General features: G+C 41.8%; 1 protein-coding gene and 1 long non-coding RNA gene across 4 annotated transcripts in view; one reads left to right on the plus strand and one right to left on the minus strand.

Annotated features, from left to right (window-relative positions):
• The window catches only part of LOC126869018 (tyrosine-protein phosphatase 99A-like), a 419,963-nt gene that overhangs the window by 382,561 nt on the left and 18,165 nt on the right, over positions 1-19,237 (plus strand). For all 3 annotated transcript variants that reach the window (XM_050625099.1, XM_050625100.1, XM_050625097.1), the window contains exons 5-6: positions 10,027-10,214; positions 10,323-10,437. In XM_050625099.1, coding sequence (XP_050481056.1) covers positions 10,027-10,214; positions 10,323-10,437 — 303 coding nt within the window. The remainder of the gene's footprint in view (positions 1-10,026; positions 10,215-10,322; positions 10,438-19,237) is intronic.
• LOC126869047 (uncharacterized) lies at positions 10,787-13,851 on the minus strand. The gene is made up of 3 exons (XR_007690811.1): positions 11,813-13,851; positions 11,506-11,724; positions 10,787-11,437 (listed from the first exon to the last, which is right to left on the minus strand). It is a non-coding gene; the product is annotated as an uncharacterized LOC126869047 (long non-coding RNA).

Raw genomic sequence — 19,237 nt, forward strand, 5'->3', positions numbered from 1 at the left:
GTAGCCATCCTAAACCATGTTTAAATAGTATTTTTGTCATCTTCTAAATACACTAAATACCTGTAGCTTCTGTTTACAAATTTCTTTCTAAATTTACCAATGTATACATAATAATCGGATCTTATTATGATACTAATGAAATTTCGATATGTTTAATATAACACACGTTTTACATCCATAAAATTAAATGTTCCAATGCTTTTCGTAAGTCACTGTGTGTTTTTCATTTTCTTAAAAAACAAGATAAATGTTACGCGCTCGTAATTCATGTATGTCACAGACTAACACGGTGATAATTAATACGTCGACGATTTATTAATATGGAAAATTAATTTAACGCATGGATGAAACGATCGGAAGTATTGATCTCCAGGTCATCTGGGTCAGAACGGAAAAACTCCCTCGATTTTCCACGGGTTTCGAAAATTACATTTAACAACTCGTCAATATAATGGCATTAATTATTAATATCATATTTCTCCGCAAACAATATCTAAACACACGAATTAATTAAACCGCCAGGGCTGAATGATTTCACGGAAAATTCAACGTGTGATATTTAAACAACATGTATCCCGGGCAAATATCGAGTTACAATGAGCCATCGATTGATATATCGTATTACTCGAGTAATTCGTTTAGTTGGCTACGAACAATTCCAACAAAAAAATGCGATTAACACGTCAAATCTTCGAGACTCGATTGCCGAAAGCAATTTATTGTATTATCAGTCGATCGTAACACTACTAGGAAAAAACTGGAAAGAAACAAAAACTAAGCAAGCGTTCATAATTTCAGATTCATTTATGCATACGAATACAATGCGTACCGTACAAAAACATGGATAAAAGGATAATTAAATATGGTTTTAAAAATGTTTCTACGCGTTATTCTCGTATTTAATCTTTTCATATTACCCTTTCTGTATTGCTTATTCATGGTTCTTTTTTATTCCTAAATTTTGTAAAAATCTTTTGGTAAATATGCGTAATCCCTGATTTAAAATAGAACAGATATGAATCAGAGAAACAAAGAACAAAATCCGAGAGATAAAATAAAATTTAAAAGAAATATAAAACAGTCTTTTGAAATACTGTAACTGAAAGCAGAATGGTAGGAAGTATGAAATGAGCTTATAAAACAATTATGTATTCAACAAAGAAAAGGAGATTATATAAAATATTAACTTCAAATTACTTTTATGGTAGTTACACATTGTTTAATTAAATATTTTTTAAGAAAGTAAACGATCTTGCTTCCGTATATAGTATTTTAATAGTGTACTAAATCGTATCGTAATACTGAAATTCACCGCGTAATTGTAACGCAAAATGCGTCTTTCACGACAAAATCCGACACATTTTTGCTTTTCACATATTGCATCGAATTAACGCCTGATACGAGACATATCTACGTTAGAATGTCAATATACCGGTATTGGTAATATGCTCGCTGTTCAAATAGCTTAATTAACGAAGCAATAACCGCACGTTTAATAAACCGGTTTACTGAAACAGATTAACGACGAAGACTAGTTCTGCATACCTATTAATTTCTGCGTGCTATAAAACGTTCTACGATTCATCGAATATTTCTATACAGATGAATTACAAAGATCAACAAGCGACAATAATTAATTAATTGAATCTCGTAAGAAAGCTGTTTTTTCTACTTCCACGCCATAAAAATCAAGCCTCGGTCAAGATATATAAAAATCACAGATGAAAACCACGATACGATATATTTCCCATTATTTGTAGAAAAGCAATTTTCGATACATCGTTAACCAATTTCTATGTTCAAATTATCTCATTGTTCGTTTTTTGATATTAAACATGCATTTCATCAGCTTCCTGAACATCTAAAAATACAAATAACGTTACAGTAGATTTGCGCAGAGTTGCAGGAAAATCAGAAAATCAACGGAAATTGGGTTATCATATTTTTCTCACGCGATTTTCATCCACAGAAATACTTTACTGCGAATACTGCAGACATACTTGAAAAAATTGTCATTTCAATAACGCTCGAACGTTAATCCTGTAACGAAAGTAGACCTGTGCGCGTTAAAACCGATCGTCAAATGTCCGAAATCAATTAAAATCAGGCCACGGGACACGCATTAAGCTCGATGGAAAAAATCGCGACGTGTTCACCGACCTGACAAATACGGGCGAAAATGGACACCAGGCATCGAAATCTAGCCGGCAATGTTTTTGATGCTCCATCGAATCGAATCGAATCGAAACACAGGAGTCGCGTCGCGAACTATTGCCTGCAGCGGAATAGGGAGAGACACGCGAAATCGGTGCTATTAAATACATAAACTGGCGTACACAGCCAGAGGCACGTTCATTATGGTAGCACGTGAGGAAGGAATAATTATCTGGTAATCAAGGCTGGCCCGCATAGGCGATCACGCGAATTCGTGTCAATAACTGATTTAAATACCAGGGAACATGAGTCGACGCCAATATGAATCCATGCGTGAGCACCATATTAACAAAGCCATCATCCTAGAAACGAGGATTGGTGACCAAGAGAAAAAGAGAGAAACGAACAGAAACGTTACGAGTTGTTAAATCGAACGCCATTATATTCGTTTCGCGATATTGTACACCCCAGATCCGGTTTTTGTTTTTCGTTGTGCTTCTCCTGCTGTGTGTTTTCCGATACTCGCGACCGGAAGCGACGTTTAAGCGCCGTTTTCACTGGAACAGTTAAAAATAACATTGCGCGATCGAGCAAAACATTGACGCAGTGAAAATTTCGACGTTAAAAAAGGAAAATTCCATGTTCAGAAAATTCTAGTCGGATAGTAAATAGCCAGAGTCGATGAAGTTATTTTCCTCGTCACTTCGATGTGGATACGTGTCCATGTCAGATCGGTCAGGTTTGTTAGACTCTTCGATTGGAGAAATCGTATACGGTGACATAGCAAAGGAAAAAAAATTAAAACATGCAATTTATCACAGGATTGTTTATGCTTTATATATCAATATGATTATTTCCAATGTATTTCTAAAACGTTTAACTCATACAAATCTGGAATTTGTTGATGGCTTAGTGTTTATGATTTATTTTCTTATTTTTATGATTTCATGTAGGTACACGGGTGTATGTAATATTTGTAACATCGTATTTTATATTTTTCTACTTTTTCTTTCGTATCAAAAATGAAAATAAACTTTGTTTAACAACTAATTTAACAATGTTACCTTTAACAACGCATGCTTTAATCCATCAAGAAAATTCGTACAGTCAGCGTTTTTACGATCATGTTTCAAACTTGAATGAAATATATGTGAACTTTTGCGATTGGCTTATGTTTCGTAAAAGAAACTTAGTTCAACTGCTTCGTACCATAATTCAAGCTCCTTGGATTCGTACATTCAGCCAAACATAGTTCGTACGAGTAATTCAAAACCGTAATTCGATCGGTTGTTTCGCTCAAATGCTCAAATCACTACGAACTACGAACGATGTGACATCCTATCTGAAGATCGATGAAGTCTTTCGAAGTAGAGGTGAACACGCGTTTGAAACAGGATGACAAACCTTTGCTCGATGGCGAGCGACGAGTAATACGTCAATCGTGACAGCATGTTTTTCTCGCGATGAGACGAATGAATTTTTCAGAAACGCCCGATCCAAGGAGAAATCTTTGACGTCGAACTGCGAAAAAGCAACTGACATTGTGTCGCTATGAAGTTCCAGATATGGATTTTAATAAATAGATATGTAAATACAATACACCCGCGCTATTTCATTCACTCAATGAGATTCGACTATCAAATTTTACAGTACTTCGATGTATCCTTGATAGGTATAACATTACCGGAATAGATACATATTCCTGAATAATTAAACTGATTAATAATTAATTAGTCGGAGGACATTGGACACAAAGCAATTATTTGTAAGCCTGGAAGCAGAAAATGACGATCGTTCGTCGTGTCGAACTGTCGAATATTGTGCGTAAACGTAGAAATGTTATACGGGAAAATTAATTTCGAAAATGCGTTGATGGCTGAACCGCAGGATGGTCGGTAGAGGATTAGTAAAATGATAGCACATCAACGAGGAATGTCTAGTATACAGTCGAGTTTACGTTTTATTTTGCAAACATAGATATATTACCATCCATACATCAACGGATAGGTGAAGTACCTAGGCTAGATGGCAATAATTGTGTTGCGATAACGAGATAATGACAGTTATCGGGGTAATAAACGGGTAATTAATAGAAGGCCGTGTATTTAATACCGTCAATACGAGACACGTGAGCGTCGATGAGCGATAAAGGCTAATAAACAGAGAGATCGAAAGGGATGATGAAACGCGAGTCGACTCGAATGAAAGCGGCGTCGAAATCAGCGCACCGCTGTACGTTAATGTTGGCGTCTTATCACGCGACTCGTTATTCAACCTAGTTTCCCTTAAGAACTCCGGATAACTGTATTTATGTTTACCTGTTTCTTTTTTTAATAACATTTCTACGAGTTTACCGGAAGCTTCTTTGATCTTTGCAACCCGGAGCTAACTCCAATCTCTCCGCGCAAATAGATATGCCTTCAGAGAATAATTAATTTTACAGCCGGTAAACGTTCTGCCTCTTTGCAGTTGTTAATGAGATGCTACGAAACTTTCTCTTTTTTTCATCTCTCTCTCTCTCTCTCTCTCTCTCTCTCTCTCTCTCTGCCTCTTTGCACCCCTTGCCCATTTAACCTGGCGTGCAAGTAGCATCAAGCGTTATGCAAAACCGTATTCTCGATTCTTTGGCGATAAATATCTGAATTAGGTATTTCCCGTATCTAAGACACTTTACAGGAGCTACTCTACTTTATTGTAACTTTGACCCACATTGCGGAGAACGAACTCCACCAAATTACTTCTACCCCTTGGTCCCGTTTCTAAACTGTTTCTCTATATTTTAACCGCCATGACCGTTCTCCAGAACGAAGCAAATGAAATTGAATCGACGCGCACACGATTAGCAGATAATGCGCCAACATAGGGTTCGTGGGCGGAATTTATTGCCAGCATATTCTAATTCGCGATACTAATTGGCCGGTGTATGCGTGTCTGTATATGTTATACCGTACATATGGACAAGGCAGGCAATAGCGAGTGTGCGATGCCACGTCGCTGGTGGTGTACAGGAATCCACGGGTGGCTTAAATGAAACGCTGCCCTTTCTCTGTCTCCGTCTCTCTTTCTAGCCACCCTCGCACTGTCCCTCTGCTCTCTGTCTCACCCAGATCAATAGGGCACCAACGAAACTTCTCCTACCACTTTAGCCCCGAACCAATACCTACGTATACCGACTCTCGTTCCTGTTTCCGGAGGTCGTTCGCCTGTCCCCCATAAATATATGGCGTAACAGAGCCACCAATTAGCCATCGGGACAGCCGTGTCGGGGTATATACGCCCCCGGTCCTGTGCGGATCGGGGTAAGTTCATTCGGGGCACGGTACGGTGGTGCGCGCGAAAATTGGAGAATTCGTTGCGTGGTTGTGCTAGCTAATTCCGGTAACATCCTCGAGCGTCCGCGAGCCGGTAATCAGCTTGAGTTATGAACTTTAACACCGACGCCGGAGAGATACGGTGGCGGAGCGTCGCGAGTCACGCTTTTATTTCCCTTCGGAGCTGATAAGGGGTCGTGGAAATTTCTACCACTCGGTCCACTGTCGTCTCACACCCTTTTACCGACATCCACGTCTTCTTCATCGGCATTTTTTTCACTTTTACGTCGCGCTGGGAAGATATAATTCGCGAAGTGACGGCGGTTTTTATTGCGAGAATATCGCGGCAACCGCCGTCTCTATTTAGTTTATAGAATCGCTCGCGACCGTAGCGCTGCTCTTTACGATCGTGCCGGATATTGAATTAGTTTTCTCCTTTCCTATTTTTCCAGTGTACGGGATTCGTTCTATTCGGCGATCGAAGAAAGTTGCATGGATAAAGAGAGTGGGAGGGAGGGAGGAAGAGTCGAGGAAAAAAGAAAGGAACCGATGTTGCGTGCTTTTATCGCGGAGACGTTGGGGCAAACATCATAGCAGCCGTCATAAACGTGGTCCCGGCCCAGGATCATAATAACTTAGCGCAGATTTAGCGACGGTAGAAAACGCGGCTAGCTCACATTTATTACAGGGCTGAATTACCTCGGCAGAGTGGCTGGCCGGAATCGCGTGAAAGACTTATCGCCCTCCACCTATCCGTCATAATACCTGACCCACGACAATGTCTTCAGCTACGCGTTAATAATACTGGTTGTTTCGTTAATTGACTACCGGCACAGGCACCACGGTCGCCGTTCAATAAAAATAAAACGTGGATCGCATAACAAAAGATAGTGGAGAGGTAGTAAACTCGAAAATATACAGTCACGATATATAAAGTAAATTACCGTTATTAAAAGTGGCTCTTTTCGTATTCGCGATACATTTTTTTCAGAAATTACCTCTCGCGCGTTTACCGTCGCAATCGCAATTGAATTTTATTTGACTTCGAGAGATATTTAACACGCGAGAAGCGTTTAACGATGGAAGACGTCTGTCTCGTTGTTAATATATCTCTGGATCGTTGAAAATGTTAATTGTACGAGGGAAATAATAGAAACGAAGGGAAACTCGTTAAAAAATAACACCGCGAGCGAAAGTTGACGGCTGCGCAATTATTATTATTATAGACGGTGAAACGGAACATTGTCCAGAGACTTATGAATAATTATGCGAAAGGGGAACATGGAAATAAAAACAGATAGTAGCGAGGCTAACCGGAAAAATTACTGGGTCATTTCGTGGGGTTTGCGTGTAAATAGAAAGTAAGACGACCGCGCTTTAGAAGGTTCGTCCGGAATCCAAAGTTAAGTGCTGGAAATTAATCGAGAATTACCGAGCATTTGAACGCGAGGTTCCGCCGTTGAATGCTCCAGTAATTAATTCACCGGCGAAATCGTACTGTAGACTATTCGTCGATTACCTCTATACGCTCGCAATTACCCATGATAAATATATTTTATTTTATCTTCAAATACTGTTTATTTTACTTTCTTATTATTACTAGAGTCGCTTAACGAAACCTCATACCATTATGAAAACGATTAACAATTATTCCTCAATCTCCATCGTGTTTTCGATACGTCTAATTAATCTCCATGATAAATATATTCCATTTTATTCTCATCTATATTTTCCTTTGTTACTTGAATTATTTAATAGAATCTTGTAAAACGACTAACGATTATTTTATCAATCGTGCTTCTCATTCTCTCAGTTAATGCTGCTAACAGATATATTTTCATATTATATAAATCACTGAATATAATTTGTAGATCACTGTGAGAACGATTAACAATTATTGCTCATTATCCATCGTATTTTCGATTCAACTAATTCTATAACACATTTTATTTGATCTGTATCCCTTTTGTTTCTTATTATCTGAATCATTTAACGCAATCTTCTACCGCTGTACGAGCAATTAGCAATCAAAGTGCTCAATGTCATCCATCAAATTTCCGACGCGTCCAGTTAATCTGACCCATAATATTCCACAATTTTCCCGACTGACACAAATTTCCCTGAATTCGCGAAACAATAAGCGGGTATCGTGATTCGTCCGTGCAATTTCTCCGTCAACCAGCCGACTAATCGTTGTCACCGGCAATTATTCACCAAAATGTCCGTTCGCAGTTTCGGTGGCGATGCAATAATTACCCGGCGACTTTCGTATACGCGCGTTCACTCGCACGCGGATCCTTCATTTCCCCGGTGGTTATCGTCGTTTCGCAGTGAGAACGCTTTTGCACGAGCATTAACGAGTCGCCGGAAGTTTGCACCGACTTTGTCGAACGATGCGTGACGCGCATTAAACATCTTGAAATTATTTCCACGACAATCTCTTGTTCTCCAAGAAACAGAACGCAACTTCCACAACTTTTCATCCGTGAATATTGGCACGCGATAACGCGCAGTTTCGCGAAAGACGTGGACTCGCGTCGAATGGGACCTTAGATAGGGTTAAGAACCGCGATTTCGTAAGTTAAGGTAAGGGGGTGTAAAACTAGCGACCCACGAGTTAAAAAGTTTTCTTAATCAAGTTATTTAATTTACGTTCTCACACTTTTTGACAGAAGTTATAGAAGTCAGAGTATAAAGGCAGAGGCAGTTGGGGCGGATGTACTTCGTCGCTTCAAATTCTTAGGATAGTTACCGTACCTGCTTCAAAATTTGGAGGAAATTGAGTAATCGTTAAAAGATACGAAAGATCTTGAAGCTTGTTACATTAGACGTACCGATGACCGAGGCGTAAGATTTGCTTCAAATTCTCCAAAATGCATTGTTACAGAGCTATGATACATATAAAATTTCTATGATACGAATCATGATCGTTCTAACCACTTTGATAGTTGCAGTGTTAATTTCATACTTTCTTCTACAAAGAGATTATACCATAGAAGCGCATACACAGTTCAAGATAAGGTTTTATTAAAAATAAAAGGTGTCTTAAAACTCTGGAGTAGAAGCGTAACTGTTCTTTCGAGAAATGTCTTAAGACTCTCGAGTAGAGGTGTAGCTATTCTTTCAAGAAATTTGCTTGGAAGTTGCGCGTTAGTCGTGTTAGTACGTGGAAGACATCCGTCAAGTCGATTCATCCTTCGAATGCTATTGTACTTCGGTTTACCGCAAGAAACTGTTGGCTAGAATCTACTTGCTTGTTAGGATGTATGTAAGTTGGTATTCGCGTGTGGTATGGTACAGTAAAGTTGCGCCAGTGCCAAGAGGAAAGTAATGAAATAACATGTGCTTATGAAGTATCTCGGGAGTTGGAAGCGTACAAAGTATGACGAGGAGAATTTTAAGGAGGATATATTAAACTCGCAGTGCCGGATATACCGGTGGGAAAAGAGAGAAAAAGAAAATTGGTATGGCATGGAAATTCTATTCCATTTCATTCGAAGCTTCCGTAACGGCATCGATCGATAAATTCTTCGAGACACTTCTGACAAATAGAGGGGACGAGATGAAATAAGTCTGATCGTATCGTATTTCTTCGCCGTAATTACTATTATTTTCCAACGCAGCGATGGTATGTTTCGATCAGTCGGTAAAATTCGATTATGCGAAAAGTATTAAATTACGCGGGACTCGAATTTTAAACGACTCGAAAGCTATCAATTGTTGAAAATATTACGGTGGAAAGGGTGTGGGGAATGCATGTACCTGGATCAGCAGCATGGGGGAGAACAGAATGGAATAATGGGTAATGCGATTAAACGTGCTTGTTCGAATTTTATTCCGCCACGACGACCAAGGGTGGAAAATAAATACGATCGTTCCGATATTTATTGCGAGTCGATCGTCAAACAATCATTGCAAATATGTTTTTATCAGATAGAAATGAAACTTCGATGGCACTCGTGTTGATCCGCCTATTTCGATGCTTACTGTTCCCCTATTATCCCTAGATAGTACATTCGACACATCGGTTCTTTCTCATCGAGAATGTAATTTATACAATATCAAATCTTCAACCATATCAATCGCTAATCCCTGATATCAAGGCATATATGTATATATATTTTTTTTTTTTTTTTGGTCTGTAAGTTTAATAATAACAGTATATAGATAAATATGTTAAATTGTTGTAAAGCACTTAAATGTATAAATTGTAATGAGATCATCGTGGCATTTATAATGTATGCCAATTATTTATCGGAATTCGATAGGAAATTCGAAACAGAATAGCGTATAATCCTTTTCATCCTTTGTTTCTTTTTTTTTTGTTTTTTTTTTTTTTTATTTTTTAAGAAACAATTTTTGCTAATTCGAGAAACTGGCATATTCACAAAAATATGTATTAAATGAAAATCGTCGAGCGGCTGTAAACATTGTACCATGGGAGATGATAGTTTTTATGATATCCGTAAAATATCGATACAATTTCGAGAGCATCCCGACAATATGTTAAAGTAAAAACGTGTTAACGCGTCTCTGTTTTATTCGTCTTTTTTTATTTCAGTGCCGACGGGAAAGCCTATAATTACCAGTGCTCACAACACGTCTGCCACGTCCATTTATTTAGCGTGGAAGGCGCCCAGTCCTGATACCATTCATGGAGAATTCCTTGGTTATCGAATCGGGTATAAACCTCGAGACAAACCTTACATGGAAGAAAAAGAAGTGTATATCCGTAATCCAGCCATAGACGTAAGTTACGTAAGAAATCGTTCGAATCTCCTTTATTATATGTGTCATACTTAACATTACGTCGTCATTCCTCGTTTAATAAATTTCATATGTTTTGTTTCATTGTAGAATCACACAATCCGCAATCTTCAAACGTACACTCAATATCTAGTGTCGTTGCAAGTATTCAACCCAGAAGGGCATGGCCCTGCGACCACTATCTCCGTAATGACTGACGAAGGAGGTAAGATTAGAAATTTGTTTATTATTACGTAGTCATTAAATATCTGATAAAAGGACAAGAGATTTAACTACACAGATGTCTCCGACATCCGTTTATAATTTGGCGCTTTAAACCTGAACGTGTCGATAAAACAGAATATTCGCTGGTTTCTTTGTATCTTCGGTCGATAAATGCAATTTCGAAGATATCTACTTTAGCTAAATTTGAAAAGGAAGATTCCTGTAATAACGTTCTCTTACCAGCGATCACATAAAATTTAAAGGAATCTAAAATACCCGATGTTGGAAAGGTGGTACAGTGAATTCTCAAGGTTTCAAACATTAATGGAGTAGGAGAAAATGAAATTAAATAAAATGTAGAACGTTTTTAATCAGAATTAAATGAGAATGTCGCTAAAGTTGATTGGCCTTTCACTAGATGCTATCAAGTTTTTGCTTTACAGCCGGGTGTTAAGAATTTGATAAACCCTCGTTCGTGGTTTATAGACCTCGTATCAAAATCGTAACTTTTTTATCTTTACCACGTAAAAAAGATACACTTCGTAAAGTAATAAAAGCGTGTCCCATCACGCATCATTTTATGACATTCTATAGCCATTCGGTTGACGATAGAATAATTTAATTATGCACTCTAAACCAGTGCCTTTCTTTGAGCCGTCTCTATCTGTCGAGCGCAATGATTATGCGGGAGGCAGATAACACTTGCTAACGTAACATTCAGAAGATAGCGTACAATCTTTCAGTAACTGACGCAGTTAATATTATTTGAATTCACCATATATCAGTCGCTTTTTCCCAGAGCGTATGCATGAATTCCACGTTTCGTAAAGTTTATGCAAATCGTGGTTATTTCGGAGACGATCGTATCTTTATATGCCTTTCTTGATGGTCCATTCGTTTCTAACTACGTCCCTGATTTCCTTACGGTCTTCAGTTTTGTCCCTCTTTCTCGTGGCTGTCACACGTCGCATTTGCTCTCGCTGAATTTTAGGTCTTGGAACCTGGAACACTTTACTATGTAGCGGTCTTCCTGTGTACAATCGCCACTAGAGGAATCACGGCAGAATACCATTTGCAGAAGTTATTCCCTCCATTCCTCCCAGCTGTCCAATACCTACAATACGATCTTTGACCTGACTCCATTATCCCTGCCTAAAATACGATCTGCTAGGTAGTGTTACTGATGAATTCACCAACAAGTAGATATGTTTCCTTTGCTCCGTTCCGTTCTCCTATTTCTCTATTATTCCTTCTAAATTCTCTCTCGCACACCTTTGGTATTATAATGCTTAACGCACACAAATTCAACATAAGGAAATCTATAATGTTATTGAAACAGACAAAAACATTTGGTTCTCCAATTGGAGATATCTTACCAGTTTCAACTACTATCGCAGCCGCTCAGATACGTAATTACTCAACGGATTATTCATTATCAGGATCCCGATTACTTGGAACTTGGTTTTGTTCTTTGCGATTTCCTTTAGCATACGTAGCTGACATTGAAAGAATACATCGAATGATTTTAAATGACCATTCTACATTGTCTCTAATTGAATGTTGCAGCGAGATCAGTTATTTATTAAAGGAAAGTATCTTGAAGGGAGGCGACATCTGCTCCAAAATCGATGCGACGATCGTAGCGCCGATGGTACTCTAATGATATCATCATGCATCGTCGCCACAGATTCTTATCGACTGGTGAAAGACGCCATCGTCGCATCACGACCGAATACTCGGCACTCGGATCACGTTTTTGACAATGACAGTTACAGGCCACGTGGTACGAAGATCGAACTTTACGTCCCTGAAAGCCCACTCGCCAGCAGGTTTACAGCTGCTCTTCACCACGTCCATAAGTAACCATCGTTCTGTGCCGTCGACGGTGCTTTGCTCTCTCTCAAGAGAGGGTACGGTCGAGATTTTCATGGTCGTCGGCACGGTTTTCAGTGATCTGTCGTTGCCGTTTCGTGATTCATACGGGCCTAATCCCCGTCTTCGCCTTTGCTTCACGTTCGCCGATCGGTTTGTACGAATTTTCGCTTCTCTGAAAATCCATACACGTTGGTACAGGGCAGGGACCGTGATAAGAGAGGCAGTGCGCGGAGAATCGGCGGAGCAACGAGGATCGAAGAGACAGCGATGAGAAACAAGAACGGATAGCCCGTAAGCGAGAGAAAGAAAGTCTGTAACGTGGTGGGGAGCACAGGCAAAAAAATAAAGAGAAAGAGGGGAAGAGTTAGGGGTTGCGGGAGAAGAAAAGAGATGGTCGGAAACGTCGGTGGATAAACAGAGAGGGAAACGAACAAAGAAGAAGGAAGATAGAACGAGGGAAGAGGAAGAAAGAGATAGGCAAACCAAAGGGAGGGATTGCCACGCCGTTTCGGTCGTCGCCATTGGCGCGCCCCTTCGTTTCACGATCGATTTTCCACGATTTTTCACTCCAATATGCGCTACTTCCTCGAGAAGAGTATCGGAGTACGTGGTGAACGTGACACGTCAAAGTCGCCTCTTGTCTCGGCGTGAAGAAGACGCGATAAGCGGGAACAGCCGAAGGAAACGCGTTACAAACACGCTATATACACGTTCATATATATAAAACACTAATACTTGGTGCCTCCTTCTCGCATATGGCTGTGTAACGTGTTCTCCACATTCCCCTCTCTCGTTCGTTTTCCTTCCCTCTTGCCTCCTTTCTTTCTCTCACGCACATTTCCTGGCGCACGTGTATGCCGGCTTGTTAGAAACACTGTGCGCCTGTAGAGTGCGCGCGCGCGTGCTTCTCGTGCATTCTCCGTCTCGCTCCATCCCCTTTGTACGTACACGTTTCAGCGTAGCGCGTCGTCAGTGCTCGTCGCCTGTATTTGTGAACGTGAGTTTCTCTCCCTCTTTCTGTACCTGTCTGTCTGTTTTCTTCCTGACTGGAAGCAAGTCGGAGAAGCGAGTGTAGAGAGCTGGAGTCACGGTTTACCGTACGCGCGAGAACGTTGTACGTTGGTGATCGCGGAGGCAAGTAGTGTGTGTGGCAACGTTCGTGTTCCTCGCTTGAGAGCAGTGCGTTTTGTCACTCTCGCAGCATCGCAACGGTGCTCCATTGCTAGTCCCGAGATGTCGATGGGACGTTATCTTGATTAGGCTCTCTCGCAGTTAGATCTGTCATATTGTGAAGTTACTCGTGGAGATTCTTCGTGCGGTACAGTTTGAAATGGCGTTTGATTCACCGCGCGAACGACGCCTCTTCAGTGCCAGTGACGCCTAGTGTGAGAAAGTTTTCAGTGATTTGCGCACACCACGTCGTATAGTACCGGCCGTATCTTTCTTTCTTTTTTTTTTTTTGTTTTTTTTTTTTTTTTTTTGGTTAAGTTAGATCGAGGATACTCGAAACGCAGAGAATCGTATGGTAATGATCGGCCTAGTAAGTGATCCGGGTTGAGAGTTCGACATGGGCGGAATCGTGGCTCGAGGTTGAAGGGTCGATATAGCGTGAAGGGTTCTTCGCACAGTGCCAAAATGACGCTGGATCGGTTGCATTCAATTGACCGTGCGAATACTTCCTATAAGGATTTCGATACTCATCGAATATTCCCATCGGCGTAGTTCTATCGGATCGACGTTACCTTTCATACAGCGTCGTGACAATTCGTAATGCAATCCATGTTGTTTTCGTAAAGTACATTGACAGCGCATCTTATAGAAATATTACTATTGTTGCTACAGAAATATTATTGTCCGACGTACATGCACTTATAATATGCGCTCCAATTTTTGTTTTCGTTAGACATTGACTTATCGCGGTTATATGAATAAGAAATAACTGTCGGTCTACGTAGCGTTACACGAAATACATGTCAATGTCATCCGCTTTGATAATTTATTCTATCTGTGTATCCGCGAATATAGCATATCGCTACGTAGTCCACTTTAATCGACCTTCGCCAGTGTGTAATTGAGTGTAACCTCGTCGACGGTTTTCTCTCGGGGAATGTTGGAACAAGGGTCGTCGGTGCAGTGTCAGGTATGACGAGTACCATCGACGACAAAAGGCAACACCCTTCGCCCTCGAATCTGTCTGGCTGAAAAGCGACGTCTCGTACCAAACGAATCGATTCGTCTTCTGGTGGTCGATCGGTGCGATCCCACGCGACACGCGGTACGGCCAACCTATGCAAATAGCACATACATCGTTGTATAATATCAGTCGGTTTGTGGTGGCCCAAGTTTCTACGTTTTCCGGCGACTTATCGCGGAATTGGATATTTCTTGTCGCAAAGGATATTGGAATCGGAAATAACAGGCGTCTCTCTCTCTCTCTCTCCCTCCCTCAACCCTCGTTGGTCTAACGTCTTTCTTGCGAAACGGAAGTAGATAGGAAATCGCTGATAGTTTACCGATCGTCGCGCACGAAATATCTACGATGTTCTTTCAAGTCGGTTGTACACGAAGTGTGTCAGAATGTACAGAAGTTGCTTAGGTGAATAGGCACCGAAGTAATTGACAATGTTGTTAATGAATATACACGTTATTACACTTTCAAACCACCGTTATAAATCACGTGCAATTTGCATAGAGGAGTATGATAGTCATTTTAAGTAGGTATACCAAAAATGGCAGAATATATCGCACCATATAATGCCATGTAATTTAACCACATTTCTTTTTATTATCTGAATGCCTCGAGTTTACCCTTGAACCGGTGCCCACACATTATGATACACCCTATGTAAGTACACTCGTCGAGGCTTCGTAGGCCAATGAGTCATCCTTTATTGCGGAACATGAATTTTCAACCGAGATCAGCGGAAATGTTTTTCCGCGTTTATATCCTCGTTGTCCGAGCACGCCGGAGCTGGTCTCAATTTTCTTTCCGTCTAGCTTTCCGCACAACTGGGATAGACGTAGGACGTGAAGTTTCTCCGTGACGTATAAATGTCAAGGCTCGTGGTGCTTGTGCACGCGTGCAGCGCCGTTGCGGCCGGTTCTCGGCTAACTTGCGGTTAATATCGCAATCGTTGAGTCATAATTGCGAGTCGTCCATTTGCTCGTGCTTCGTCTCCTAAATCGAACGTGAACAATTCCTCTTTGTTTCAAGAGCTTGCCATTATTCTCAACACCAGGGAAATTTTCTTACTATCGGTCTCCTTTGAATCGCACGATCTTTGCGCACGGAACTACTCCGAGATCTTTCCTGCACGTTATACTGCCATCGCTGCACAAAATGGAATCGCGTCGATGGATAAAAAGATAGAAACACGCGTAATTCTTGGAGAGATCGTTACACGCGTATAGCTTTCGACAACTGTTTTTGTTAGAAGCGTGAGACACACGTTGCTGGATCCTCGACACGCCGCCGAGGCGTTTGGCCGCGTGTCCCCTCGATCTTGACGTACTAAAAATATAAGGGGAAGCCGTTTTAAAACGTTCCAGAGGGGCCGTGTAATTATTGCTGCGCGACCGGCGAATAGCGAAGTTGATGCGCTCGTTGCTGCCGCCGGCGTCTCCGCTGTTGCTACCGGCGCTGTCGCTGCCTCTCGGTGTGCAGCTCGACGAGAAACAATCGAGGTCATAATTCCGACTAATTGAGCCACTCGACCACGCAATTAGGACAACGCGCGAGTTGGGAAGCGGCGATGATCGAATTTATTTTTTTCCACCAGAGCCCCCTTTTTATCTCGCAATTCCCACGTGTGTTTCTCGCGCTCGTGAAACAAAGCGTAAAAAAGAAAGAAAGAGTAAGAGAACAAGTCCGATGGGAGAGAAACCAAATTAGGATAACAAGTTCGATCTCGAGCCACGTTAATATTCCGGTCACGTTGCACGGACGTGTACGCGACGCGCGGAGGTATATCGGGTCGCCAGGATGCAGCACGAACGAAATCATCGCTTCGTTAGCTTCGATCCTTGCTGTCCGATACGCCTCGACAATTTCCTATTCCTTCAGGCGACCGAGGGACGCGCCAATCAATCGATCCGTTCGATCGTTCTCCTCTTGCACCTTGTGTACGCCCTCGCGCCCGTTACGGGGTAAAATCGTATTTGGAAAATATGATCGTTCACCAGTGAGCACCCTCCTACGTTCGAACGATTCGAACGATCAAACGATCCGGATCGAACTGGTTCGATCGTGATCGTGAACTCGGACAATCGTGGGGTGCGATGAGACGACGTAAACTGTGTTTCAACCCCGTGGACCACGGGCCCACGTTTTAAACGTAGTGCTGCAAACACAGCCGAAAAACAGCGATGAACTTTCGCGGAGACACGATTCGTACGGCGGACCGTCTTGTCGCGTATTGTTCCCGTGGTTGGTGTGCGTATCTGCGCGGTGTGCCGTCCCAAGGGTGAGACAAGCGCGATGAGAACGCCGGTAAGAGTAACGAGGATGGACGAATTCGTGAAATAGCCCGGTGGAGAGCGAACGAGCCACGCCGTGTACCGTGCCGTGCCGTGCCGCACACCACGCCACGCCACGCCGCGCCGCGCTTCACAGCTGCAGCTGCAAAACGAAAATGTCGTGGGCCAGGATAGTCAGTGCCGCTCAACTTGCGGCCGCAGTGGCTATCATCCTCCGGATATTGTTCGCATCCGCGGATCCGATCGCATACACGGACGATCAAACATACGAGCAGACCACCTACACGGCCCCAGTCTCCTCCACCGAGAATGACAGCGACGTTTATCGAGGTAAATGTAATCACAAGATTGACCACCATGATGTTTTTGAGTAGGTGGCGGTTGTGGTCGAAAGATGAGCAAAAAATTTGACTTTCCTTCTTTTTTACGTTTCTTTTTCTCTTCGATGATATTCCGATGATATTCCAAGGAGATGGATAGAAAAGAGAGGATAAGCATTTACATTTCAGTATAAAAATAGAAGAATTAATTACGCGAAGTTGAGCGTGTTTGTGTCAAGCAGATTGTCGTCGAGTTGGAAGTATCGGAAAAAGAAGCAAAAGACATTGGGAATTTATTCAATTAATCACCGGCGTAGCTGATCCTGAAGCGATTCATTGCCGATGATAAATAAACTGCGACAAAGCTATATCATCATAAATACAATCTTCGTACAGGATGCTTCATTATGGGTAGTCTTTCGATGAACAATTTTCCATTCGCCATATGTCGTGACCTCCGACATATTCTGAAATAGTCTGAAACATATGGATACGATTAATGGCATACAATTTGTCGATGATATCCTGCAGTATTATGAATAAAAAAAAAAAAAAAACATTGCTTACTAACGTAACATGCGTCAGGAAGAAATCTCCCGTAAGACGTACTTTCCTCCATCCTTTTTCAATTTTTCAAAATGGAAAAACTCGCGATCTATACAAAATTAAATGTTCAACAGGTACCTAGCGTTTATCTCACGATATATGTTCTACGATATCGCGAAGGAAATACTGCTTTACAAACATAACACGTAGCAAAGAAAAATTATCCGTAAATCGTTTCTTGCTTCCTTGTTTTTATTAATTTTCGAATTAAAAAATCTCGCCATTAAATTCTCAAGAAATACTCCGCAGGATCGCAGGTCGATAATCGACACGCAGCGTTCGCTGCGAAAAAGATTTTCCCGTCGCGTGCACTGGAGTGACGTTCGCGCGCCACTTGTTTCCTTTTCCATCTCGATTCCGGGGAACAAGGTGCAGCTCGCGTGTATTACATTTCTCTCGTGGAATCCACTTCAGCTTGTCTAACTAGCGCAGCGTAGCGTAGGAACGCGTTGTCTCCCTCTTGATCCCGTCTCCTTCTTCCCTATCTGGCTTGGTCTGTTTCTTCTGAAACGCACCTTGCCGTCGCGCGACGTTACGTAAGCGGTTTAGCGCGGATTTGCGGGCACGTACGTTGTCATAAAGGCATGAAAACAGCGCGTTGCGTTTCCTCTGGCGTGCGATCAGGTTCCGAAGCGTAGCCACGAAACTAGTTCTGGCCGCGGGAAGGAAACACAGCCGCCAAGAAATGGTCGTCACTCGATCCTGTGCACACACTCCGCCAGGAAGCGAGTAGCATTTCCGTCCGACGAATAGTCGACCAGACCTCTGCGCCTTCCTTTTCGACACGACCTTTTTTCGCGCTGTAGTTTCGGTCCAGTTTCGCAACCGCCATTCACGGATCGTCATTCGCGAGGACGCGTGATCCGCCTGTAAAATACAGATTTCTTCTCTCTGCATCGTTGCAACAACCACGCTCCGGTTGACCTCATAGCATCGAACAGGTATAGAAATATGGAAATTCGGCCCTGTCGAGCGTAGATATTCTACTTCTTTTTTTTTTTTTTTTTTCTCTCGTTTTCAGTTCGTTTTTGGAAGTCGGAGCACGTTAAAAACACACGAGGCATTCAGTCGGTCTATTTTTACGCGAGAGGCAAGAGGACTTCGAGGCCGCACACTCTAATTTACATGGTCGAAAATGTTTAGACGTGTTTGCGCGCATTTGCTAATGCCCATCGCGGAGGACGCATATCTCGAATTAATGGCATCTTAATGGCCTTTCGCCCTCCGAGACTCACCTTGCTCCGACACGGTCGAGGGACGTCGTAATGTTCGATGCTTTGTAGTCGATGGCGTGAGCTGAAATATGTAACACTTTTGGAGTTGCTGCTTTGGAATAAAAGAAACCGTGATGCAATTCTGTTCGACGGTGCATTTTGCTTTGAGTGAATCATGGTCATAAACTGTTTACTACGCAAGGTTATTTAAAGTGGTACAAGTCTATACTTTTATCAATCATTAATATAAGGAACGGTTGAACAGTACATCGAATAAATGGATCGCATCTTCGGAATAAGAGAAATCGCG

Source organism: Bombus huntii, chromosome 8, assembly GCF_024542735.1.
Source record: "Bombus huntii isolate Logan2020A chromosome 8, iyBomHunt1.1, whole genome shotgun sequence".
Taxonomy (NCBI): domain Eukaryota; kingdom Metazoa; phylum Arthropoda; class Insecta; order Hymenoptera; family Apidae; genus Bombus; species Bombus huntii.